Here is a 27926-nt window from a genome sequence, read left to right as displayed (position 1 = left end):
CCATCCTCTCTCTCTCCCTCCCTCCTGTCTCTTCCTCCCTCCCTCTCTTTCCTTTTTTTGTCTCTCCCTCCCTCCCTCACTTTTTCCTTCATTCCTCCCCTTTCTTTCCTTCCTTTTCTCCTCCCTCCATCCTCCCTTCCCTCCTTGTTCTTTTTCCTTCCTCCCTCCCTCCTGTCCTCCTTCCTCCACCTCCCTTCTTCCCACCTTCGCTCCCCCCGCCGCCTTTCTCCTCCTCCTCCTGCCGGGCTCCTGCCTTTTCTCCGCCTCCCTTTGTTTCCGTCTCCCGCGGCCGGCCAGGCGAGGATGCTGCCGGCCTGAAGCAGCAGCAGGAGCAGCGCCCGGGCCATGGCTGCGGCTGCGGCGGCTGCTGCAGGTACGGCGGGCGAGGTGCGAAGGCTCCGGCGCCCATCCCGGCCCCGCACGCAGCGGGCGCTGCTCTCTCGCCGGCGGTCTGCCGGGGCAAGGGTGCCTCTGAGCACGTACAGAGGGCGGGCGGGCAGGGGCGGCGGGGAGCCTTCCTGGAACCCCTCCGAGATCCCCGGGGACTTCGTTCCCCCCCCCACTTGCCGGCGTTGGGAAAGGGGTTTCTGGGCATGGGCAGAGGGCGGCAACGGGAAAGGCTGCGGGAGGGCGGAGAAACCTTGAACCGGTAAGAAAAGGAGGAGAAGCTTTTAAGAAGGACCGCAGATCAGCGCTTCTCAACCGGAGTGGACTTCAACTCCCAGAGTTCTCCAGCCAGCATATGCGGGCTGGGGACTTCTGGGAGTTGAAGTCCACCCATCTTGAAAGGGTGAGGATGGCTCGTTCTGGAGATGCCTTTTTCCCAACCTGTCCTCTCACGGAGGGAGGATGGGGAAGAGGGATGGGGGGTCTCTTTGGGATCATCCAGATGTTATTCTCCAGCTCTTAAGTTTTGTTCAACTCATATCGATAATGAAGATTTAAAGGGGCCCTCCACCAAGGTCATCTCTCTCTCCTTATTCTCTCTCTAATCTCTCTCTTTTTCTTTTTCTCTTTTTTATTCCCTCCCTCTCCTCTTTCTATCATCCATCTTTGTCTGCCAGTCTGTCTATCTATCTATCATCTCTCTTTCTATCATCTATCATCTATTTATCAATTGTATCTATCTATCTGTCTATTATCTATCTATCTATCTATCTATCTATCTATCTATCTATCTATCTATCTATCTATCTATCTATCTTTCTATCTATCTATTATCTTTATCAACCAATCTCCATCATCTATCATCTATTTATCAATTCTATCTATCTATCTATCTACCTACCTACCTACCTACCTACCTACCAGGGGTGGGTTCTACTTACCTTTACTACCGGTTCGCAACGTGGCCGCGCGCAATTCTGTGCATGCACAGATCATCATTTATGCCATCTGGGCGGGTGGGCGGAGCCTCCCACCGATTTTACTATGGGTTCTATAAAACCGGACCGAACCGGGATCAACCCACCACTGCTACCTACCAACCATCTAATCTCCCTCTCTTGTCTGTCTGTCTGTCTGTCTGTCTATCATCTTTATCAATCAATCTCTCTATCATCTATCATCTATTTATCAATTCTATATCTACCTACCTATCTACCTACCATGTTTCCCCAAAAATAAAACCCTGATTTATATTTTTTTGAATCTTCAAAAGCCCGATTGGGCTTATTATCAAAGGATGTCTTATTTTGGGGGAAACAGGGTATCTATCTATCTATCTATCTATCATCTATCTATCTATCTATCTTTATCTATCTATCTATATCTATCATCTATCTATCTATCTATCTATCTATATCTATCATCTATCTATCATCTATCTATCTATTATCTCTATCTATCTATCAAACTATCATCTATCATTTTTATCAATCAATATCTCTTTATCAATCTATCTATATCTATCTATCATCTATCTATCTATATCTATCATCTATCTATCATCTATCTTTCTCTATCATCTATCTATCTATCATCAATCTATCTATCTATCTTTATCTATCTATATCAAACTATCTATCTATCAAATTATCTATCTATCATCTATCTATATCTATCTATCATCTATCTATATCTATCTCTATCATCTATCTATCATCAATCTATCAATCTATCTATCTCTATCTAACTATCAATCAAACTATCTATCATCTATCTATCATCTTTATCAATCAATATCTCTCTATCATATCTATCTATCTATCTATCTATCTATCTATCTATCTATCTATCTATCTTAATCTCCCTACCTACCTATCATCTAATTAGCTAATTATTATCTCCCCTCCACCCCCTTCCCCTCCCCTATCCTATCCCACCTTTATTAGTTTTATAAATAACTCAAGATGGTGAACATCAGGCGTGAAATCCAGCAGGTTCTGACAGGTTCTGGAGAATCGGTAGCGGAAATTTTGAGCAGTTCGGAGAACCGGCAAATGCCGCCTCTGGCTGGCCCCAGAGTGGGGTGGGAATGGGAATTTTGCAGTATCCTTCCCCTGGAGTGGGGTGGGAATGGAGATTTTGCAGTATCCTTCCCCTGCCATGCCCACCAAGCCACGCCCACAGAACCGGTAGTTAAAAAAATATGGATTTCACGACTGGTATCCATAATACTCCTCATTCCTCCCATTTTCCCCACATCAGCTCTGTGAGGTGGGTTGCGCTGAGAGAGAGTGACGGCCCCTGAAGACTCCCAGTCAGCTTCCATGCCGAAGACAGGACTAGAACTGCCCGTCTCCTGGGGATTGGCCCAAAGTTCACTCCGCCGATTTTTCATACCTAAGGTGGAACTAGAACTCCCCGTCTCCCGGTTTCTAGCCTGGTGCCTTCACCAGACTGGCTCTCTTAATGGAAAAGGAGGGGAGGAGGGACAAACCATCCCAAACCATCCCAAAGCCCCAGAATCGTGGCTTCAGGCCCTAGCCCCAGCTCCCTAAACGAACCGTAGCCTTCATGAGGACTAGAATCCTGAGCGGTTTTTTTTCCCCCAGAAAGGAACTCAAGCCAAACGGCAGGGCAGGGCACCAGAGATGCCGTATCGCAGTTGGAGTCGGTGGGAGGAGAGAGGGTGATTTTGACAAGCCATCCCGTGTTTTCCTGATCATCATCATCAGAAGAAGAAGAAGAAGAAGAAGAAGAAGAAGGATGAAACGAAGACACGGTGAGCTCTATCTATCTACTCCATCTCTAATTCGCTTCCCGCATCCATTCCAGGGATGGACGCGGAATCCTTGGCTGGGGATGAGTGTCTGGAAGAAGATGAGGAGGAGCTGGAGACTAGCTTGGAAGATCCGGAGCAGGACACGGTGGGGAAAACTGTGCCAGGTGGACGCAGCTGTGGCCTCCTGACCCGCCGAGGAATCACACTACGGGTTCTTCTCAAAGACGGGCTGATCGAACCCGGGGAAGGAGTCCTCTCTATTTACTATCTGGTAAGAGAGCTTCTCTTCCTCCCACCTCTCTCAGGGCAACCCGGTCAAAAAAGTCAAAATGGCCGCCGGACAAGGGTGAGGAAAAAGGTTACAGGATTTCCCAAAAGTGAAACGTCTTTTTTTCCAAGACGTTTCCAAGAAGCGAAAAGACGTTTTGCTTCTCATCCAAGAAGTTTCTTCCGCTCTGACTGGATTCCATTTCCCCACCGTCCAGTCAGAGCGGAAGAAGCTTCTTGGATGAGAAGCGAAACGTCTTCAAAGAAAAAAAAACAGAAAGTCCAGTTGCCTTTTGAAGAAAAAAAAAAACACCTTTGAGAGAACTGACCTGGATGGCTGAAAATCTCCATAGACATTTACAGTATTTGTTATGGGTACAGATAGTCCTCGACTTACAACCACCTGAAATTTCCGTTGCTAAGCGAGAAGAGTTGTCAAGTGAGTTTTGCCCCATTTTATGACCTTTCTTGCCATCATTGGAGGAGGAGGAGAACTGTGGAGTCCTTGTTTTCTTGCAGACATTTCATGACCCATCTAGGTAACATCATCAGTGCTAGAAGGGAGTAGGGTTTTTTATTTATTTATTTATTTATTTATTTATTTATTTATTTATTTATTTATTTATTTATTTATTTATATGCCGCCCTTCTCCGGAGACTCAGGGCGGCTTACAATGCGCTAAGCAATAGCCTTCATACTTTTGTATATTTTATACAAAGTCAGCTTATTGCACCCACAAACCGGGTCCTTATTTTACCTACCTTAGAAAAGATGGAAGGGGTTTGTGGAGAGGAGGAGGAGGAGGAGAAGGAGAAGAGGAGGAGGAGGAGGACGACGACTGTGGGGCCCTGTGGGACCTTCTGTTCTGTCCCCTCTCACGAGGGGCCTTGCAGAGGCTCAAATAGCCCGGCAGTAACAAACGCAGGCTAGAGAGACTGGAGCTGGCCCTTTAATAAATAGTTCTCTTCCAAAGCGTATATCAGTCCAATAGTTACTGGGCAATGTTCCAAAGGTCTTGGCAGACAGCCAGCAGGCTAATGCAGGAATGCAGACTCTTGTCAAAAAATTCCAAACTAACAGTTGTAACTCCACTGCATCCAAAACGCCAACAAATTGTTCACCACGCCTTTCCAGCTCAGTCACACCCGTTTTATACTTTGTAGGGTGTGGCCCTACATCTCCTGACCACACCTTTTAGGACGTTGCAATAGCTGTTCTCTACGACGTCTCCTACGTCTCTCTCTTGCATCCAGGAGGGACTCCCCCTCGTCGTTACCGGCCTCTGTTTCCTCCTCAATTTGGCTGGGGTCTATAGGCACGTCAGCAACTGTCAGTTCTTGCTGACTCACCAGTGAAGACGGCCCCTCCGGCACATAGCTCATGACAGCTTCCTCCTCCTCCATATCATCCTCCGAATCAGCATGCGAAGATAAATCAGTCCTTGGTGCTCTCTGAGCTTGGTTGTTTTATTGCAGACTTTTCATGACCCAACTAGGTAAATGTTGTGGCTCTGTTGCCTGAGCCTGGGCTATCGACAGATGCAGACTCTGAGAGTGAGGAAGAGGAGTTGGCAAGGCCTCCTTCTCCAGGATCCTCCTCTCTGGCAATGCCTCCGGAGGACACCGAAGGCCAAGAGATAGGCCCAGAGCCAAGCACGTCCCCGCAGCCACAGGTGGACAGCGATGAAGGAGATAAGTGTTGGCTGGACCCTCACCAGAGGCGCAGGGAGAAGCGTGCGCAGCAGAGGGGAAGGCATGCCAGAGATTAGCTGAGTTACTGGACCACACCCCACAGGGTATAAATGTGGGTGTGGTGGCCGGTTCAGTTTGTGACGAGCAAAAACTGGAAATAATCCATGATCTCTACGTTACTGGACTTTGCCTGCTTTATCGGACTGCATTTGGATTAATCCTTGTATTGTTGAAAACTCTGCCTGTTTTATCGGAATGCTGGCAGTCTAATCTTTGTTTTGTGTGAGTAAAGTCTGAATTGGCAGCTAGCCACTGGGTTGCTGCCAGCTTTATCTTCAAAGAGTTTTGTCGTGTGGCTTATTAACTCCGGGCCGTCTGTGGGGGTGCGTGTGTGGGACGGGGACAGAACAGTAACATCATCAGTGCTAGAAAGGAGTGGAGTTTGTGGAGAGGAGGAGCTGGCGGGGGGGGAGGACTATGGGGTCCTTGGTGCTCTCTGAGCTTGCTTGATGTCTATGGAGATTCTCAGTCATCCAGGTCCTGGTTGTCCCAAAAGTGCTTTTTCAAGAGGCGATGGGCCTTTCTGGTTTTTCTTCGAAGAGTTTTCTTCGAAATTACTTTTTTTTTTTTTTTTGCATATATGAAGTTTTCCTACTACTAATTTTTCTCTTTTTAAAAAAATTTTTTTTTATTAATATATTCTATATACCAATACACAAATAAAATATATAATCCTGCCACCATGGTATAATGTGATTACATTGTCCATAAATATAAAGTCATTCCTTTATACATACATATTTGCCATCATATATATACGTCATCATATGTCTATTCTATCCCACCTTTTCTGGACCCAATCGTACCATAATTTCCAACTGTTATAAAATTCTGAATCTTTTTTACCATTGATCAATCGAGTTAATCTATCTGATTCTGCACAGTCATTAATTTTATATATTATTTTCAAATCTATCGGTAAGTGCTGATTTTTCCACTCCTGCGCATACGCTAATCTTGCTGCAGTAATTTATTTTATTTTATTTATTTATTTTTTCATATTTGTATACCGCCCTACTCCCGAAGGACTCAGGGCGGTGAACAGCCATAATAAATACAAAGACATATAGAAGTTAAAAACTATTAAAAAATAGATTAAGTAATTTAGGCTCAAAGATTAAAACATCCAAATTTATCTAAAAGAGATCTAAAACCCGATTTAAAAGCCAATTTAAAAGCCAATTTAAAAGGGAGAGTTAGGCCAGACCAGCCTAATAATGTGAATCAACAAGAACCATATATCTGATTTAACATTCAAAGGTTTTGCCCCCAATAGGAAAATCTCGTCAGTGCAAATGTCATATCTTTGAAAGGTCACTAAATGAACTGTCGTATGTTGAGGACTACTTGTCTAAGGTGATTCGTGCTCCCGATTCTTCTTGTCCGTCACAGGGGAAGAAATTTTGGGGCGACCTGCTGACCGATGGGAAGATCGCTTGGCAACAGACGGGACAGATCTTTAATTCCCCCAGCGCCTGGGCCACCTATTGTAAAAAACTGGTCAACCCTGCCAAGAAGTCTGGTTGCGGTTGGGCGTCGGTCAAGTACAAAGGTCAGAAGCTGGACCAATACAAGGCGGTCTGGCTGAAGAAACACCAGCCCAATGTTCCCCCTGCGGAGGAGGTAAACTCTGCTGCTCCGCTTCAAAACCTTCTTCCGGAATTGGGGGGTTTTTTTCCAAGTTTTTTTTTCAAGTTTCTAGTCCACAGGAAGTCAATTTGTGGCCTAAGCCTAACTCTAACCCTCCGCTGTTTCCAAAGTCTGTAGCAAACTCATAGACAGCTCTGTTTATTTAGTAGATTTGTTATCCTTGACTGAAGGGACGCGGTGGCTCAGGGACTAAGACGCTGAGCTTGTCAATCGAAAGGTTGGCAGTTCAGCGGTTCGAATCCCTAGTGCCGCGTAGTGGGGTGAGCTCCCACGACTTGTCCCAGTTTCTGCCAACCTAGCAGTTCGAAAGCAGGTAAAAAATGCAAGTAGAAAAAATAGGGACCACCTTTGGTGGGAAAGTAACAGCGTTCCGTGCGCCTTTGGCGTTGAGTCCACATGACCACGGAGACGTCTTCGGACAGCGCTGGCTCTTCGGCTTTGAAACGGAGATGAGCACCGCCCCCTAGAGTCAGGAACGACTAGCTCATATGTGCGAGGGGAACCTTTACCTTTATCCTTGACTTAAAGACCACAAGTTAAGCCCAACATTTCCATGGCTAAGTGAGACAGTTGTTAAGTGAGGTGTGTCCCGTTTTACGACCATTCTCGCCACAATTGAACTACAGTTTGCCAGTTGAACCTTTGGTTCACTTAACGACCGACACAACAATGGGTGTAAAATCCAGCCAGTTGCATTTTTACAAGCTTTTTGATATCCTACAAGTAAGCCCAAAATTTCCATGGCTAAGCGAGACGGTTGTTAAGTGAGGTGTGTCCCGTTTTACGACCATTCTCGCCACAATTGAACTACAGTTTGCCAGTTGAACCTTTGGTTCACTTAACGACCGACACAACAATGGGTGTAAAATCCAGCCGGTCGCATTTTTACAAGCTTTTTGATATCCCGCAAGTAAGCCCCAAATTTCCATGGCTAAGCGAGACGGTTGTTAAGTGAGGTGTGCCCCGTTTCACGACCGTTCTCGCCACAATTGAACCACAGTCCGACAGTTGAATCATTGGTTCACTTAACGACCGACACAAAAGTGGGTGTAAAAATTGTGTCGGTTGCATTTTTACAAACTTTCTGACATCTGACGGTAAGGGAACGGGCGCCGCTATGGTCGTATGTCGAGGACTGACTGTGTTTCTGCCCCGGCTGAGACTTTGGAAGTCAGTCCAAGCCACCCAGGTGATGCCCCCTATTGGGACTTCATGGTACTGCAGGCATACAGTGGATTAGGTAAATTAGGAGTCTCCAACCTTGTCAACTTTAAGACTTGTGGACTTCAACTCCCAGAATTGCTCAGCCAGCAAAGCTGGCTGAGGAATTCTGGGAGTTGAAGTCCACAAGTCTTAAAGTTGACAAGGTTGAAGACCCCTAAGCTAAATCAATGCTCCACTGAGTCCCACAAAAAAGAAATCTGCTTTATCCACTTGGTGCTCTTTCCTTCCCTCCCCCTCGTCGTCGTTCCCCCCCCCAGAGTCTGATCAGTGAGGGGGAGGAAGAAGATCTGGGTGACGAGGAGGAGGAGGATGTCAAAGGGACGAAGGCAGCCTTGGCTGAGTCCTTGCTGGCCAAGAAGATGGACGACAAAAGCCGGAAGCTGTCGGTGAAAAGCTGCCTGGCAGAATTGCACAGCGCAGGTAAGAGGGCCAGGCCCGTGAAAAGGCCATTGGATGGGGGAGACCGGGGGGGGGGGCATTGGGTGGCAGCCAGCTGAATTTCTCACTGTGGTACAGGGAGGGGTGCCGCTGCTCTCCGCAGGTCAAAAAAAGGCAAGATGGCGGGCACAGGATGGTGTGACCAAGGCTTTGTGGCCGCCATCCTGACTGTTTTAGCATGCCCTGCAGAAAAGGAGAGAGAAGGAAAGAAGGAGAAAAAGAGAAAGGGAGGGAGGGAGGGAGGAAAAAGGAAGGAACAAAGAAGGAAAGAAGAAGAGGGGGGAAGAGAGGTAGAGAGGAAGGAAAGATGAAAGCGAGGAAGGAAGGGAGGAGAAAAAGGGAAGGAAGGGAGAGAGAAAGGAGGAAAGAAAGGAAGGGATGGAGGAAGCAAAAAGGAACAAAGGAAGGGAAAAAAGTGGGGGAAGAGAGGGAGAGAGGAAGGAAGGGAGAAAGGAATGAAGGGAGGAGAAAAAGGGAAGAGAGGGAAAGAGAGAAAGGAAAGGAAGGAAGGAAAAAAGGAGGAAAAAGAGGGGGAAGGGAGGGAGGGAGAGAGAGAGAGAGGAAAGGAAGGAAGGGATGGAGGAAGGAAGGAAAAAGGAAGAAAGAAAAAGTGGGGGAAGAGAGGGAGAGAAAAAAGAAGGGATAAAGGAAGGGAGGGAGGAGAAAAAGGGAAGAGAGGGAGAGAGAAAGGAAATGAAGGAAGGAAAAAAGGAGGAAAAAAGGGGGAAGGGAGGGAGGGAGAGAGAGGAGGAAAGGAAGGAAGGCATGGAGGAAGGAAGGAAAAAGGAAGAAAGAAAAAGTGGGGGAAGAGAGGGAGAGAGGAAGGAAGGGAGAAAGGAAGGGAGGAGAAGAAGGGAAGGGAGGGAGGGAGAGAGAGAGAGAAAGGAAGGGAGGAAGGAAGGCATGGAGGAAGGAAGGAACAAAGGAGAAAAAAGAGGGGGAAGGGAGGGAGGGAGAGAGGAGGAAAGGAAGGAAGGGATGGAGGAAGGAAGGAAGGAAAAAGGAAGAAAGAAAAAGTGGGGGAAGAGAGGGAGAGAGGAAGGAAGGGAGAAAGGAAGGGAGGGAGAGAGAGAGAGAAAGGAAGGGAGGAAGGAAGGCATGGAAGAAGGAAGGAAAAAAGGAGGAAAAAAAGAAGGGGAAGGGAAGGAGAGAGGAAGGAAGGAAGTGAGAAAGGAAAAAAAGAAAAAGAGGAATTTTCTTTGGGAACCAATTTTCACTTGCTTCCCAAAGTGAAAATTGGCAGGCAGGACTAGCCTTAACTGAGGGATGTTCCTGTGTTTGAATATCCCAATTCTTCATTACTTAGTCATATTTTTTTTTTCAATTAGAATCACTGTTTGTCTCCCAGAATTCCCCAGCCAACAGGCTTTCTTTAAGATGTGTGAGCCGGGGGAATTCTGGGAGTCGAAGTCCACCTGTCTTAAAGTTGCTGAACTTGATAAACACGGCTCTAGAGAGTCCTTTTCGTTCTCTTTTAATTCTGAAACAAGAAAAAAAACAAACAAACTACAGAAAAGGACACACAACCCTTCCGAATCGAAGAAGGACCCAGCGTGAGACTCTTATGGCCGTCTTCGCATCTGCCAGATTTTTATTCTGAAGCAGTTGATTGGCAGGTTATTATTTTTTTTTTCTTGTTTCCCCCAGATCATAGCAAGAGGCTGGATTGCCGGAATCGAGTTCCTGTCCGCTATTGCAATCTGGGGAGTCGGGATTCTGTCAGGTACATTAATCCAGTGAACGGCGTGTCCGCTTTAAGCAGTGGTGAAATTCAAAAATTTTCCCTACCGGTTCTGTGGGCGTGGCTTGGGGGGGTCATGTGACTGGGTGGGCGTGGCCAACTCTTTTTTTTATTATTTTTTTAAAGCATTTTTTTAACTAAAAAAAGTTTTTAAAAGTTCCGAGGATCAGCTGTGACAATCAGCTATGCCCACGATCGTCGGAACCTTTTTTTTTTTTACTTTTTTTTTAAAGCATTTTTTTTTACTACCGGTTCGGGGCGAACCGGCCCGAACCGGTAGCATTTCACTCCTCGCTTTAAGGGTAGCCAAAATAAATAAATAAAATGAAATAACAACAAAAAAGGATTCAGAGACCAGATCCCTGGGGAAATAGAGAGTTACTGCTTTAAAACGCATCTATTTTCCAAATGGTGAGAAGTTATTTCTTTATTTTTATATTCTGCGTTGGTCGATTCCTCCCTCTCAGCTGAAGAGTCAGTTAGGTATAGAGGGAAGGAGCTGAGGCACAAGTGGGGAGACCTGAGTTCGAATCTCTCCTCGTCCACAGAAGGTCATTGGTTGACTCTAGGAGAGTCCCTCCCTCTCAGCCCAAGAGCCAATCAGCGATAAGGGGGAAGGGGCTGGACTGGAGCTGGGAGACCTGGGTTCTAACCCCTCTCAGGGTTCTTGTTGGGGAGAATAATTGGGTGCTAGATCTTGAGTTCATATATAAATCTAAGTAAGTCTCAAGAACTCAAGAAGAGGTTGGACTGCCATTTGTCAGAAATGGTGTGGGGTCTCCTGTCTGTCTAAGTAAAGAAGGAAGGAAAGAAGGAAGGAAGGAAAAATAATGGATGGGAGAGAGGAATGGAGGGAAGGATAAATGGATGGATGGATGGATAGAAGGAAGGGAAAGAAGGGTGGGATGGATGGAATGGATTGGAATGGAGGAAAGAAGGAAGAAAGGAAAATGGAAGGAAGGAAGGAGAGAAAAAAGGAAGTAAATAGATAAGAAAGAGAATGGGAAGGAAAGGAAAGGAAAGGAAAAGAAAAGAAGGGAAGGTAAGGAAAGAAAGGAAGGAAGAAGGGAAGGAAGGAAAAAAGGAAAGGAAAGAGAAAGAGGGAAAGGAAAGGAAAGGAAAGGAAAGGAAAGGAAAGGAAAGGAAAGGAAAGGAAAGAAGGAAAGAAGGAAAGGAATATTCTTAGAGACTCCTTCCAACTCTTGAGATTCTGGGATCTGAATGCATTCAGCCTGGAGAAAAAATGTTGAGGAGACCTTATGATAGATAATCAACTGTTCCTTAAGGCAGATGCCGTGACACTTTCCAGGATCCACCGAGGGCACCAGACCGGGCCCAGTTTCCTTCCTGTTGGAGCCATAGAGTGGTGGTGTCACATGGGTCCTTCCTTCCCCAAAGGAAGCTTCTAGTCCTCATGATCACCACAAGATTTGGGCTTTTCTTGCTTGCCCTTAGGAACCCACACACCTTGGTAGAGGTGACATCATTCGCAGCCCTCAACAAATTCCAGCCTTTTAACGTGGCCATCTCGAGCAACGTTCTCCTGCTCGTGGTAGGTACCACTTCTCCGAATGCCAGTCCAGGGCTGGCTGGGGAATTCTGGGATTTCTGGATTCAGTGTGTTCGGAGGGCCACGGGGTTGCAGAAGGCTGATTTGGGGAACATTTTTACTGTGTTCGGTTTATTGCAAGTGTTTGCATAACGCCTGGTGAGTTGAGAAGACTTCAGTCAATGGGAAAGGACATCAAAGCAAATGAATCCACCCAAGGCAAATGCAGGGAGTCCTCCGCTTACGACAGTTCATTTAGTGACTGTTCGAAGACTTATGACCAGTTCTCACACTTAACGACCGTTGCAGCATCCCCTGGGTCACCTGACCAAGATTCCAGACGCTTGGTAACTGGCGTGCATTTATTGACACGTGTCCTGGGGTCATGTGATTTTTTTTTTTTTTAATTGATTTATATGCCGCCCTTCTCCGGAGACTCAGGGCGGCTTACAATGCGTTAAGCAATAGCCTTCATACTTTTGTATATTTATACAAAGTCAGCTTATTGCCCCCACAAACTGGGTCCTCAATTTACCTACCTTAGAAAGGATGGAAGGCTGAGTCAACCTTGAGCCTGGGGAGATTCGAACTTACAGTAATTGCAGACAGCTGGAGTTAAATTACAATGCATTAGTCTGCTGAGCTATCCAGGCTTCTGGATTAATTTTTGCGACCTTCTGACGAGCAAAGTCAACGGGGAAGCCGGATTCACTTAACAGCCATGTGTCTAACTTAACGACTGCAGTGATTCAGTTAACAACAGTGACAAGGAATGTTGTAAAATGGGGATAAAACTCACTTAACAATGTCTGGCTTAGCTTAGCAACAGATATTTTGGGCTCAATTGTGGTTGTAAATCAAGGACCACCTTACATAGGGGAATATTAACACAACTGACAATTAGGGTTATTAGGGGGCCATTGCTGAGAAGGTTCACATCCCTTTGTATACATGTAAATCAATGTCTCCTCCGTTCCCAGAATCCCCTAACCAGCAGGCTTCAAGATCTGGATGTCAACGCCCAGAATTCCCTGGTCAGCAGGCTTTAAGATGGGTGGACTTCAGCTCCCAGAATTCCCCAGTCAGCATGCTTTAAGATGGGTGGACTTCAACTCCCAGAATTCCCCAGTCAGCATTCTTTAAGATGGGTGGACTTCAACTCCCAGAATTCCCCAGTCAGCATGCTTTAAGATGGGTGGACTTCAACTCTCAGAATTCCCCAGTCAGCATTCTTTAAGATGGGTGGACTTCAACTCCTAGAATTCCCCAAACTGTAAGGACCCCCACAGTCGTTATCCTTCTCCTCCTCCTCCTCTACATACCCTACTCCCTTGTAGCATTGATGATATTACCTAGTTGGGTCATGAAAAACCACCCAGCTCAAAGACTACCAAGGACCCCACAGTTCAACCCTGAGCTACAAATATTCTCCTCTATTGCTTGTCACGCTCATCCGTCTCCTTTGTCGCCGTCTCTCTAGGATTTCCACAGTCACTTAACAAAAAGCGAAGTGGTGGGTTACTTAGCAGGCCAGTGGAACATCAACAGCCAATGTAAGTCCCGTCGGGGTTATCCTGAGGTGAGCTCAAAAGGTTGGATGTTTGGGAATTTGATGGGATAATTTTTCTACTCCTTCATAATTCATGCATTCAGGGGTGGGATTCAGCCGGTTCGGGTGAATCGGTAGTGAAATTGCTGGCTGGCCCCACCCCACCCCTCCACGCCCCGCCCCTTCCCACGCGCCCTATTTTGGCTCCCAGGTAAGTGAAGGGAGGCCTCCTAGGCCCAAAATGGCGGGAGGGTGCAGCGCGTCCCCTCTGCGGCCCATTTTCACTCCCAGCAGGCTGCAGGGGGGCCTACTAGGCCCAAATCGGAGCACAGGGGGGCGCGTCCCCCTTCCCGCGGCTCGTTTTTGCTCGGGGGAGGTGCAGGAGGCCGAGTGCTGTCTGTCACACCCCCTGGCCACACCCACCATGGCCACGCCCGCCCAGCTGGTCATTACGGCAGAGAACCGGTTGTTAAATTATTTGAATCCCATCACTGCGATACATCTGCTTGGGTGCAAAAGAAAGAACATTTTTCTCTCAGTTTTTCACCCAAATCTTGGGAGGCAAACATAAGCCTGGTCATCCGTCGGCGAATCTTGTACAGGTAGTCCTGGACTTACAACCATTCGTTTAGTGACCTTCCAAAGTTACAACGGCACCGAAAAAAAGTGAATTACGACCGGTTCTTTCTAGATAGGTAGTCCTCGACTTATAAATAGTTCATTTAATGACCGTTCAAAGTTAGAACGGCACTGAAAAAAGTGACTTAGAACCATTTTTCACGCTTACGATCGTTGCAAGCATCCCCACGGTCATGTGATCCAAATTCACATTCTTGGCAACTGATTCATATTTATGACGATCACCATGTCCTGGGTGTCATGCGATCCCCCTTTTGTGATCTTCTGACAAGGAAAGTCAGTGGGGAAGCCAGATTCACTTAACAACCATGTGACTCACTTAAAAACCACAGTGATTCATTTAACAACCGTGGCAGGAAAGTTTGTAAAACAGGGCAAAACTCACTTAACTCACTTGTCCTGCTTAGCAACAGAAAGTTTGGGTTCAATTGTGGCCGTAAGGCGGGGACTATCTGTATTTCACACTGGAGGAACCAGCAGAAAGCACATTTTTATATTCTGAATACTGCTTGACCTCCAAATTTAAAGATAGTTAAAGAAATATTACTAAAGCAGGATAAAAAAGCTCTACAAAAGCATAATTCAAGTGATTATGAGCATTTCCTGCACCCAGCATGAATGTGGAGTGGAAAAAACCTTTGAGGTGTTTCCAACTCTTTTGATTTTATTTGGCACAGAAATCTTCCAGATTTAATTTTTGGCCTCGATTAAGGAAAGGCTGGACTTTTCCGGCAGCCACAAAATACAACTTTATTTCTGGTTGAAAGACATTTCTTGAAAGAAGAAATGAATGAACTTTTTTAAAAATGATTTTTGGCCAATCAGTGAATGGAGTAAATCCCACAACCGAACTATTGTCCACGAAATAAATATAACTTAGCACACTCAGTACAGTTTCAATTTTTCATATTTATAAGAAAAGGCTGGAGTATTCTGCCAGCCACAAAGCACAACTAAATTTGTGGTTTAAAGAAAAGAATGAATGAATGAATGAGTTTTTATTATGGCCTTTGGCTGATCGGTAAATAAAATAAACCCCACAATTGGTCCATTGTCCTTGGAATAAATAAAATTACTGTGTGGTAACACAATCAGTGCAGTTACATCAGCAGTGATGGGATTCTTGTTTTAACAGCAATATAAAAAGCCATTTTATTTATATTTGGGCTGGTATCTGCAAGGCAGTGAATTACTTAAATTATTTCTAAATCATATTAGTTAGTCATGAAGCGGTAATTTCCTTCCTGGTATCCTAACACAGAATAGCATGTTATAAAGAACATGAGGAGAACATACAATGATAAGTATGGGTGGACTTCAACTCCCATAATTCCACAGCCAGAATGCTTCAAGATGGATGGAATTCAACTCCTAGAATTTCCCAACTGACATACTTTAAGATGGGTGGACTTCAACTCCCAGAATTCTTCAGCCAGCATGGCTGGATGGGGAATTCTGGGAGTTGAAGTCCATCCATCTTAAAAGTGGTGAAGGTTGAGAAACATTAACTTATAATAAGCGTAGAAAGGGACATAGAGTTGTCCTGAACTTACTTAACAACTGCAGTGATTCGCTTAGCAACCATGGCAAAAAAAAAGTCATAAAACAGCTATGAATCACTGAACCACCATCTTGCTCAGCAATGGAAATTCTGGCCCTAATTGTGGTTGTAAACTGAGGACTCCAAAGTTGGCAACTTGAAGACTTGTGGACTTCAACTCCCAGAATTCCCTTGTGGACTTCAACTCCCAGAATTCTTAAAGTTGCCAAGTTTGGAAACCCCTGCTCTATACAACTCTTAATTTTGATCCTGACTGATGTATGTTGCAAATTAACAAAATGGTGGTGGTGTGGGGGGAAAATCCTTGTTTAACCATAACCTTTTTGTATTATGCTGCGTTGTGTTCCAGTACTGACAGTGCTGCGGGCGTTCCCTTGCCGGTCGCGACTTGGAGACGGCGAATTGGCAGCCATTGTGGAAGAAGAGGTGAGGCGAAGGACAGAAATGAGAAGGGATCTCCTTGGAGATCTCAAAAAAGTTCACCTGGAAAGATCACTTCCGGTTTTTGAAGCACCGCTCAAGCAGTTTCCAGTTATCCTTATCGTAAAGTGTTATTCGAAACAGCGTACAGGTAGTCCTCGACTCACGACCGCAATGGAGTCCTGAACATTCGGCGTTAAAGCGATGTGGGTTGTTCAGTGAGACATCATGCGGTCACAATATATGGCAGTGATGGCTAACCTTTTTGCCATGGCGTGCCAAAAGTGGGGGGAGCTCAGGGGGTTTGCGCGTGTGCGTGCCCACACCCATAATTCAATGCCCCCTGCCCCCCCACACATATGTGTGTAACCCCCCCCGCACTCCCCCACTTTTGGCACAGTGGGCCTGGTAGGCCCATTTTTCGCCCTCCCCAGGCTCCAGAGGCTTTCTAGGAGTCTAGGGAGGGTGAAAACTGCCTTCCCCACCCCCCTCAAAGCCCTCAGGAGGCTGGAAACAGCCCATTTCCTGACATCTGTTGGGCCCGGAAGGATCAAAAATCAGGTGGCCGGCACACGCATGCGTGCTGGAGCTGTGCTAGGGCAACGCTCGCGTGCCCACAGATATCGCTCCGCATGCCACCTGTGACACGTGTGCCATAGGTTTGCCATCACAGATATATGGTCTTCCCACTTGTCGAAAGATGGCTGGGAAAGTCATAGTTCAGAGGTGGGCTCCACATAATTTTACCACTGGTTCGCCGCGCACCAAAAATGTGAGTGCGTGTGCCATCTGCACATGCGCTCGGCCTTCCGCGTATGCCTCGGCTTGCGTGCGTGGCTTGCACGCATGTGCGCAGCTTAGAAAACGTGGCTAAATAGGATGGCATAGCGCTGGGGCCAGTGGACAGAACTGGGCCACCCCACCCGCAGGTCGCCACTACCAGTTTTGCCTGAACCGGTCTGAACCGCTGAATACCGCCACTGTCACAGTTAGAGTTCGTATAATGTCGAGATTCTGCAGTCACAATGAATTCTATTCTATTCTAAATGTGAGCTAAGCAGCCAGATTGCGATCAAGTACGAGGACCGGTCGTACTTTTTTAGTACCATTGTAACTTTGAATGGTTGGTAAAAAATGGTGACTTTTTTTTTAAAAAAGTTTTTTATTAATAGTTCAAAATTAAAAACGTTGGACATAGATATGACATCACTGTGTTCTGTTCCCTCCCACAAGGGGCCTTGCAGAGGCTCAAATAGCCCGGCAGTAACAAACGCAGGCTAGAGAGACTGAAGCTGGCCCTTTAATAAATAGTTCTCTTCCAAAGTATATATCAGTCCAATAGTTACTGGGCAATGTTCCAAAGGTCTTGGCAGCCAGCCAGCAGGCTAATGCAGGAATGCAGACTCTTGTCAAAAAACTCCAAACTAACAGTTGTAACTCCACTGCATCCAAAACGCCAACAAATTGTTCACCACGTCTTTCCAACTCAGTCACACCCCTTTTATACTTTTAAGGGTGTGGCCCTACGTCTCCTGACCACGCCTCTTAGGACGTGGCAATAGCTGTTCTCTACGATGTCTCCTACGTCTCTCTCTTGCATCCAATAGGGGCTCCCCCTTGTTGTTACCGGCCTCTGTTTCCTCCTCAATTTGGCTGGGTTCTATAGGCATGTCAGCAACTGTCAGTTCTTGCTGACTCACCAGTGAAGACGGCCCCTCCGGCACATAGCTCGTGACAGCTTCCTCCTCCTCCATATCATCCTCCGAATCAGCATGCGAAGATAAATCAGCCTCCGGGGCCGGGTTCACAACACACTGGTTCCCAAGCATCTTCCAACACTTTAAACTAATACATAATATACTAATGATAATATAATAATATATTCCTTAAACCTTATACGTTATTTAAACATAGTATAATAATAGTAATTTATACCTTATTCCTATACAATTATATGTATCTATACCTACATATACCTATCTATACAATTCACATACATATTTATCTATAATAACGTATATAATTCTAAAAAAATGGTGGCTTTTTTCAACGCCGTTATAACTTTGAAGGGTCACTAAATGAACTGTTGTAAGTTGAGGATTACCTGCCGTTGATTTTGAAGGTCACAGAAAGGGGACATTGCAAACTCGGACATTTCATTCATGTCAGATTGTTGTGGGGTTTTTTTGTGTTTTTTGTTTTGCCAGTCCTGTGTCAATTAACTTTTTCAATTTTATTGAATTGTGGCTGTGCTCACACAACAGAAGTAATCCGGTCAATTAAAACACAATGGATTCAGGGTAGAAGCTTGATTAATGATTTTGTGGTTTAATAAGTCAATCGGTCTCAGGCGTCTGGATTATTTTTATGGGTCAAGAAAAATGGGTTAATGGACTAACTGGGCTAAACATATGATGTGGATGCAGCTACAGTTTAGTTTAATTGAAAGGGATAATACCAGAAAGATGAAATAGGCAGCTGGGTGAAGCTTCGGAGGCAGAAAAGAGGAGGGTAAAGGGGCATTTTAGGCCTGGAGGGGTTTATAAAACAAAGTCAAGTTACAAACTAAAGGAGATCCTGTATTATCTGTTCCCCCATAAACAGAAGCTAATTTAAATTTATTTATATATTTGTAACCTGCCTTTATTATAATTTTAAAAATGACTCAAGGTGGCGAATTTATCCAATACACTTCCCTCTTCCTATTTTCCCCACTACAACAACCCTGTGAGGTCGTTGGGCTGAGAGAGGGGGATTGGCCCAAAGTCACCCAGCTGGCTTTCATGCCTAAGGCAGGACTAGAACTCACAATCTCCTGGTGATTGGCCCAAAGTCACCCAGCTGGCTTTCATGCCTAAGGCGGGATTAGAATTCACTGTCTCCTGGTGATTGGCCCAAAGTCACCCAGCTGGCTTTCATGCCTAAGGCCGGACTAGAACTCACCGTCTCCTGGTGATTGGCCCAAAGGCACCCAGGCGACTTTCATGCCTAAGGCAGGACTAGAACTCACCATCTCCTGGTGATTGGCACAAAAGTCACTTTGCCAGATTTCATGCTTAAGACGGGACTAGAACTCACCCTCTCCTGGTGATTGGCCCAAAGTCACCCAGCTGGCTTTCATGCCTAAAGCCGGACTAGAACTCACCGTCTCCTGGTTATTGGCCCAAAGTCACCCAGCTGGTTTTCATGCCTAAAGCGGGACTAGAACTCACCGTCTCCTGGTGATTGGCACAAAAGTCACATTGCCAGATTTCATGCCTAAAGTGGGACTAGAACTCACCGTCTCCTGGTGATTGGCCCAAAGTCACCCAGCTGGCTTTAATGCCTAAAGTTTCTAATTTTAGGTTCTATTTAATTGGGCCAAACTGTGTTATAATAATAATTTTAATTAGCAATTTTATGATGTTTGTGTATCTATATTTTTCTTGACTGTACACCGCCTTGAGTCCTACGGGAGAAAGGCGGTATAGAAATATAATAAATAAATAAATAAATAAATAAATAAATAAATAAATAAATAAATAAATAAATAAATAAATAAATAAATAAATAAATAAATAAATAAAGTGGGACTAGAACTCACCATCTCCTGGTGATTAGCCCAGAGTCACCCAGCTGGCTTTCATGTCTAAGGCAGGACAAGAACTCATTACCTCCTAGCGATTGGCCCAAAGTCACCCAGCCAACTTTCACAGCTAAGGTGGGACTAGAACTCACCGTCTCCTGGTGTTTGGCTCAAATTCACCTCACTGGCTTTCGTACCTAAGGCGGGACTAGAACTCACGATCGATCGCCAGCTTTCTAGTCTTAGCCACTAGATTAGACCAAACTGGTTCTCAATTTAGTTCAGTTCAGTTTAGATTAGATTAGGTTTAGTTTAACTTATTAATTAATCAGTGGAACAACTTGCCTCCAGAAGTTGTGAATGCTCCAACACTGGAAGTTTTAAAGAAGATGTTGGATAACCATTTGTCTGAAGTGGTGTACGGTTTCCTTCCTAAGCAGGGGGTTGGACTAGAAGACCTCCAAGGTCCCTTCCAACTCTGTTATTCTATTCTATTCTATTCTATTCTATTCTATTCTATTCTATTCTATTCTATTCTATTCTATTCTTAGTTTAGATCAGTCTAGTTTAATTTAATATTTAATGTAATGTTAATTTAATTTAATAATCGTTTAGATTATTTTAATAATAACACTGTTTGAAGACCAATGGAATGAGACGATTTATAGAGGCTGATTGAACCCTGAAAGTCCAATGAAGATTTAAAATTAACGGGGTACCCAGAATGCTCTTGTTCGTTCCAGATCTGCCAAAATCTCTTCCTGCGAGGCTTGTCCCTGGTGGGCTGGTATCACAGCCACCCATTTAGCCACCCCCTGCCCTCCTTGCAAGACATCGACATGCAGATGGATTACCAGCTGAAGCTCCAGGGAACCAGTAACAGCTTCCAGCCGTGCTTGGCGCTCATTTGTGGTAGGTTGCAAAACGGGGTGTCTGCCCAGGCTGGCACTGTTCCTTGTTCCTGCTGCAGTTGGGACCTCTAAAAAAAATCTGCCAGCTTTGGGGAGCTCTGAAGGCAGAAAACAGGGGGATCTGGGGTCATTGTAAGCCTGGGGAAGCTTATAAAGCAAAGCAAAGAGTGTATTATTCGTCTCCCATAAGAAGAAGCTAAACTGAATGTATTTATTTATTTGTATCTGGCCTTTATTATGTTTTAAAACAACTTAAGGCTGCAGACGTATCTAATATATCTTGTTCCTCCAAGTTTACCCACAATAAACCCTGCGAGGTGGGCTGGGCTGAGCTGACCTAGAAGGACTGGCCCAAGATCTCCCAGATGGATTTAATGGCTAAAGCGGGATTAGAACTCACTGTCTCCTGGTGATTGGCACAAAGTCACCCAGTCTGCTTTTGTGTCTAAGGCAGGACTAGAACTCATAATCTCCTGGTGATTGGCCCAAAGTCACCCAGTCAGCTGGCTTTAATGGCTAAGATGGGTCTAGAACTCACCGTCTCCTGGTGATTGGCCCAAAATCACCCAGTCAGCTGGCTTTAATGGCTAAGATGGGTCTAGAACTCACTGTCTCCTGGTGATTGGCACAAAGTCACCCAGTCTGCTTTTATGTCTAAGGCGGGACTAGAACTCACAATCTCCTGGTGATTGGCCCAAAGTCACCCATTCAGCTGGCTTTAATGGCTAAGATGGGTCTAGAACTGTCTCCTGGTGATTGGCCCAAAATCACCCAGTCAGCTGGCTTTAATGGCTAAGATGGGTCTAGAACTCACCGTCTCCTGGTGATTGGCCCAAAATCACCCAGTCAGCTGGCTTTAATGCCTAAGATGGGTCTAGAACTCACCGTCTCCTGGTGATTGGCCCAAAATCACCCAGTCAGCTGGCTTTAATGGCTAAGATGGGTCTAGAACTCACCGTCTCCTGGTGATTGGCCCAAAATCACCCAGTCAGCTGGCTTTAATGGCTAAGATGGGTCTAGAACTCACCGTCTCCTGCTGATTGGCCCAAAATCACCCAGTCAGCTGGCTTTAATGGCTAAGATGGGTCTAGAACTCACCGTCTCCTGGTGATTGGCCCAAAATCACCCAGTCAGCTGGCTTTAATGCCTAAGATGGGTCTAGAACTCACCGTCTCCTGGTAATTGGCCCAAAATCACCCAGTCAGCTGGCTTTAATGGCTAAGATGGGTCTAGAACTCACCGTCTCCTGGTGATTGGCCCAAAATCACCCAGTCAGCTGGCTTTAATGGCTAAGATGGGTCTAGAACTCACTGTCTCCTGCTGATTGGCCCAAAGTCATTCAGCTAGCTTTCATGGCTAAAGCAAAATTTGAACTCACAGGTAGTCCTCATGCCCTCAACTGAGGCCATAATTTCTCTTGCTAAGTGAGACCGATGTTAAGTGAGTTTGGCACCCTTTTATGACATTTTCTTTGCTTGTCTGAAAGTCTCAAAAGGGGGATCCCATGACCCAATAGATGTCAGGTACCAAACGCCTAGATTCCGACAATAGTTGTAAGTCGAGAACTATCTGGGCTTCTTTTGTCATACATGGGAGAAGTTTCATGCATGAGGCATGAAACTTCTGCCTGCTCATCCAAACATTTCTTTCTTCCCTAACCCAGGTCCTTACTACCATGGCAATCAAGGTGTAGAGTCCAAGATCTCCCCCTTCTGGGTTATGCCACCTCCGGAGGTAAGTAGGAACAAGCCAGCCACCAAGAATTGGCCAGGTTGTGTGAAGTGCTGGCAGCCTTGAAGGATTTTAACTGGGAGGATCGACAAGCTGATTCAGCCTCTTTCTACTTTAAATACACTGCGTGGATGTTTAACTGACTCAGGAAAAGCAGCAGGCAGTTTGGGAATTGCAGGGAAGGCTTCAAGGTCTTGGAAAAAAAATAAAATAAAGAAAAACCATTTGTCCAGGATGCAATAAAATAAGGTCTCCAGTCTTGGGCAGGGGGTTGGATTAGAAGACATCCAAGTCCCTTCCAGCCCTGATTCTATGACTCTATGATTCTATGACACTGATCCCATGAATCTATGGTTCTGGGACTCTGATTCTATGACTCTATGATTCTATGACTCTATGATTCTGTGATTCTATGAATCTATGGTTCTGTGACTCTGATTCTAGACTCTATGATTCTGTGATTCTATGAATCTATGGTTCTATGACACTGATTCCATGAATGTATGGTTCTATGACTGATTCTAGACTCTATGATTCTGTGACTCTGATTCTATGACTCTGATTCCATGAATCTATGGTTCTGTGACTCTGATTCTAGACTCTATGATGCTATGACTCTGTGGTTCTAGGACTCTGATTCTATGACTCATTGATTCTGTGATTCTATGAATCTATGGTTCTAGGACTATGATTCTAGAACTCTATGATTCTATGACTATGATTCTAAAACTCTATGATTCTACGACTATGATTCTGTGATTCTATGGCTATGATTCGATGACTATGATTCTGTGGCTGATTCTATGACTCTATGGTTCTATGACTATGATTCTATGATTCTATGGCTCTGATTCTGTGATTCTATGACTATGTGTCAACTTAATTAATTAGGGCATCTTTCGGAAACTTCACACTATGATTTTATGAATATGATTCTATTATCCGACTATGATTCTATGACTATCATTCTATGGCTCTGAATCTATGATTCTAGACTCTGATTCTGTGATTCTATGGCTAGGATTCTATGAATCTATGATTCTAAACTCTATGATTCTATGGCTCTGAATCTATGATTCCGTGACTGATTCTGTGATTCTATGGCTATGATTCTAGAGAGTGTTGATCTACTTTGTGACATTGTGTGATCAGCACTTCTGCTAGAGTTCATTTCAAAGAAAGACTGGGATGCCAGAATTTGCTTAAGGACTGTGGCAAAATGGTCATAAAATAGGGTGTGACTCATTTAACAAGCACAAATAAGTGAAGTTCTGGTCCCACGTGGTTTTAAATTGAGGGCTACCTGTAAGAGGGCAGGGATTCCTGGACATATTATATTGTTTATTTTTAATTCTATATGCCTCTCAGGTTCACCGTGTGTGTGAGTTGGGCAGCCATAGATATCTATTTAATAAATGAATGAATGAATAAAGAAAAGCAGACAAGGGTTGTGCACAAGCAGTGCTCAAATCTTCTTCCAGATAATTTCCATTGTATGCATATGCCAAAAAACCAGTGAAGTTTTATTCAAAAAGACAAGGACTCAAAATATCCTTCCTCCCTCCCTCTCTCCTTCCTATATTTTTCTTTTTCTTTCTTTCTTTCCTTCCTTTTCTTTTCTTGTCTTTCTTGTCTCTTTCTTATTTCTTTTTCTTCCTTTCTTTCCCTTTTTTCTTTCTCTTACCTTCCTTCCTCTACCTTCCTTCCCCTCCTCTCTCCTTCCTACGTTTTTCTTTCTTTCCTTGGTTTTTTCTTTTCTTGTCTTTCTTATTCCTTTTTCTTCTTTTCCTTCCCTTTCTTCTTTCTCTTTCCTTCCTTCCCTTCTTCTCTCCTTCCTACATTACTTTCTCTTTCCTTCCTTTTTCCTTTTCTTCTTGTCTTTCTTATTCCTTTTTCTTCTTTTCCTTCCCTTTCTTTCTTTCCTTCCTTCCCTTCTTCTCTCCTTCCTACATTACTTTCTCTTTCCTTCCTTTTTCCTTTCCTTTTGTCTTTCTTTTCTTCCTTTCCTTCCCTTTCTTTACCTTCCTTCCTCCTCCTTCCTTCCCTTCCTCTCCTTCCTACATTTTTCTTTCTCTTTCCTTCCTTCCTTTTTTCTTTTTCTTATTTTTTTTCTTCCTTCCCTTCCCTCTTTTTTCTTTCCTTCCTTCCTCTTCCTTCTTTCCCTTCCTCTCTCCTTCCTACATTTTTTTCTTTCTTTCCTTCCTTTTTCTTCCTTTCCTTTTTCTTCTTTTCCTCTCCTTCCTTCCATCCATCCTCCCACCCTCCCCTCCCCTTCCCTTTTTCCTTTTCCTCCCCCAGCAAAGACCTTATGACTACGGCATCCCCATGGAGGTTGAAGTTACCTACATCCAGGATGGTTTTTTAACGAACGACATTCTCCACGAAATGGTATCCTTCTTTCTCTCTATTCTTTTGCACAGGGTCATTTGGTGGCACCGTGACCCAAGCACACCACTATTCTGATGTAAAAAAGCTTATGCGGGGGTCACAGAAATGAATTTTTCAGGAGTGGTGATGTCTCACAAGAAAACTACCAGCCCCGGAGGATTTAACTCTAGAGTATTATCTTTCAAGCTCGGCCATTTTTAAGAGCTGTGGACTTCAACTCCCAGAATTCCCCAGCCAGCATAAGTTATGCCGGTCCTTATACGTGAAATCATGCCTGATTTCCCCCCATTTTTGTAGCAGTTGCTAAATGAACCCACTTTGCTCAATGGGTGGTTTTTTTTTGGAAATTGGAAGTAAACGTTGGTTTCCAGCGAAAGAAAAAAGTCATAAATTCCAAGTCACATGACTGTCAGACACGGCAAATTTCCCTCAATGTGGGCTGGTTGCCACGGGCCCAAACGTTGATTACATCACCACAGTTGAGGTGGTGTTGGCCGTCAGAACTTCAGAACCAGGTTATAAGTAGCCGCGGGGAGGTCCGTCGGAAGTCAGAACGGTCGTAAATTGAGGATTGCCTGAAACTCGCCTAACGAGGGCAGGTCGTTGTGTCTTTGCCATCCATTAATCGTTTTCTAACCTGCTTCCAGATGCTGCTGGTGGAGTTTTACAAAGGGGCACCTGACATGGTGAAGTTCCAGGATGCATGGAGTCAAGAACAGACCTACCTGGATAAACTCAAGGTAAGACTCACCTGGATAAAGGGAACTGCGGCAAATAAATTTGATAAACAATACAGGGAGTCCTCGACTTACGACTGTCGCAAAGCATCCCTGGCCTGCCCTTGAGTTGCCATAAGCCAGGGGCAGTGGTGGGTTTCATAATTTTTTACTACCGGTTCTGTGGGTGTGGCTTGGTGGGCGTGGCAGGGGAAGGATACTGCAAAATCTCCATTCCCACCCCACTCCAGCCGAAGAATACTGTAAAATCTCCATTCCCTCCCAACTTGGGAGGCAGAGAATAGATGGGGGGAGGGGCCAGTCAGAATTTTTACTACCGGTTCGCCGAACTACTCAAACTTTCTGCTACCGGTTCTCCAGAACTGGTCAGAACCGGCTGAAACCCACCTCTGGCCAGTGGGGATGTGAAACTGGCGAAAGGGCATGGCAGCCAAAGGGGACTGGAGGCTGAAACATATGAAGATCGGTTGCAGGAACTGGGTATGTCTTGTTGTTGTTGTTAGTTGCGAAGTCGTGTCTGACCAGTGGTGAAATCCAAATTTTTTTACTACCGATTCTGTGGGCATGGCTTGGTGGGTGTGATGTGGCTTGGTGGGCGTGGCAGGGGAAGGATACTGCAAAATCTCCATTCCCACTCCACTTTGGGGCAAGCCAGAGGTGGTATTTGCTGGTTCTCCGAACTACTCAAAATTTCCGCTACCGGTTCTCCAGAACCTGCTGGATTTCACCCGTGTCCGACCCATCACGACCCCATGGACAACGTTCCTGTCCTCTATCACCCTCTGGAATCCATTTAAGCTCATGCAGACTGCTTCAGTGACTCCATCCAGTCACCTCGTTCTCTGTCGTCCCCTTCTTCTTTTGCCCTCAATAGTTCCCAGCATTAGGCTCTTCTCCAGTGGGTATGTCTAGCTTAATGAAATGGAGGACCAGGGGTGACGTTATAGCAGTCTTCTAATATTTGAGGGGCTGCCACAAAGAAGAGGCGGTCAAGCTATTCTCCAAAGCACCTGAAGGCAGGACAATGGGCGGAAGCTCATCAAGGAGAGAAGCTACCTAGAACTAAGGAGACATTTCCTGACATTGAGGACAATTAATCAGTGGAACAACTGCCTCCAGAAGTTGTGAATGCTCCAACACTGGAGGTTTTAAGAAGAGGTTGGACAACCATTTGTCTGAAATGATATAGATGTTCCTGTCTGAGGAGGGTTGGACTAGAAGACCTCCAAGGTCCCTTCCCACTATTCTATTCTATTCTATTCTATTCTATTCTATTCTATTCTATTCTATTCTATTCTATTCTATTCTATTCCATATTTCTATTCTATTCTTCATTCCAATATTCTATTCTACTCTACTCTACTATTCCATTCAATTCCATTCAATTCCATTCCATGTTTTTTTCTATTCTATTCTATTCTATTCCATTCCATTCCTTCTATTCTATTCCATTCCATGTTTTTTCTTTTCTATTCTATTCTATATTTGTATTCTATTCTATTCCATATTCTCTATTCTATTCTATTCTATTCTATTCTATTCTATTCTATTCTATTCTATTCTATTCTATTCCATTCCATTCCATTCCATATTCTATTCCATATTCTATTCCATTCCATTCCATTCCATTCCATTCCATTCCATTCCATTCCATTCCATTCTATTCTATTCCATTCCATTCCAAATAATTTCTATCTTCTATCTTTTCTTCAGGGCTCGTTGGCGTCTAGGACACCCAAGGATCAAGGTTTCGGACATATCCTGGAACAAGTCTACACTGCCCTCCAACACAGCAGCTGATGAAGCAGCCCTTCGAAGGGGTCCCGGGACTCAGGCAGAGGTCACAAACCTGGATCGAGGCAGGATTTGAATCCAGAACTTGCAAGCCCCGACGTGCATCGGGGGAAAGGAAAAGGACGGGGGTCGACGTGGATCCCTTTTTAATGATTGAAATCATCCGTGTTTTTGGCTCAGCCTTTGGCTGGGAAAGCGAGAGAAAATAACCCCCGGATGTGTTAGCAAGTAGGTCAGTGCGCCCATTTTACAGATAGGCAAGTCGAGAGCTTCAGTAACGTAATCTGGAGGGGGGGGGCGCGTCCCAAGAGATTTAGTTTGCCCATAGCACCATTAGGAACTTACGTTTTCCACGACGTAAGCAGTGATGTAGCTCGCCTTGCCAAATGTTGTGTTGGCCAGAAAAATATATATATTTTGAGCAAATGGCCCAAGAGTTACCCTGTGGCAAGGTGGATGGCTGATAATTTTAATAAATAAATAAAATAATAATAATCTGAAATAGGACAGGCTGGGGAAGCAACAGAGGCTACCAAGATCCTTTTAGGATCATGGAAGAACATTAAAAATATGTTCGAAATCCCATTCTTAAGAGAAAAAATATATATTGGTACCCGAGTTTGTCATCCGGCTTGACTGAAGGAAGAAGCAGAGATGCAGGGTTGGAGAATTTCCCCCACCCCCTCGCCCCTTTTAAGCTTTTTCTCCCAAAAGTGAGGTTGCGGAAGGAAGCCCTTCGTAGACCCCGAAACACTGAATGATACGATGGTGGCCAAGATTGGGGAGATTACAAATTGTCAACCTGCGGAAGTGAACTCGGCTCTAAAAAGGGTCTTTGCTCACC

The 27926-nt window shown here is 44.9% G+C and overlaps 1 protein-coding gene across 3 annotated transcripts; it reads left to right on the top strand.

Annotated features, from left to right (window-relative positions):
• The first annotated feature begins 231 nt into the window (after nucleotides 1-231).
• On the top strand, nucleotides 232-27568 carry MPND (MPN domain containing). Of its 3 annotated transcripts, XM_087894721.1 has the most exons (14): nucleotides 279-373; nucleotides 2650-2789; nucleotides 2997-3437; nucleotides 6578-6808; nucleotides 8317-8479; nucleotides 10145-10220; nucleotides 11694-11790; nucleotides 13268-13340; nucleotides 15886-15962; nucleotides 20265-20433; nucleotides 22096-22166; nucleotides 24462-24551; nucleotides 25199-25291; nucleotides 27002-27568. In XM_087894721.1, exons 3-14 carry the CDS (start codon nucleotides 3222-3224, stop codon nucleotides 27086-27088), a joined length of 1443 nt encoding a protein of 480 aa, XP_087750847.1. In that variant the 5' UTR covers nucleotides 279-373; nucleotides 2650-2789; nucleotides 2997-3221; the 3' UTR covers nucleotides 27089-27568. The 3 variants fall into 3 exon arrangements, with proteins under 3 accessions (XP_087750771.1, XP_087750812.1, XP_087750847.1); XM_087894645.1 differs by lacking the exon at nucleotides 2650-2789 and having other exon boundaries at nucleotides 232-373; nucleotides 3220-3437; XM_087894686.1 differs by lacking the exon at nucleotides 2650-2789 and having other exon boundaries at nucleotides 263-373.
• The last annotated feature ends 358 nt before the right edge of the window (nucleotides 27569-27926 follow it).

Source organism: Pantherophis guttatus, chromosome 1, assembly GCF_059756535.1.
Source record: "Pantherophis guttatus breed Tessera chromosome 1, ASM5975653v1, whole genome shotgun sequence".
Classification (NCBI taxonomy): domain Eukaryota; kingdom Metazoa; phylum Chordata; class Lepidosauria; order Squamata; family Colubridae; genus Pantherophis; species Pantherophis guttatus.
The sequence above is the reverse complement of the archived record's forward strand: the minus strand, read 5'-3'. Positions and strand labels throughout refer to the sequence as shown.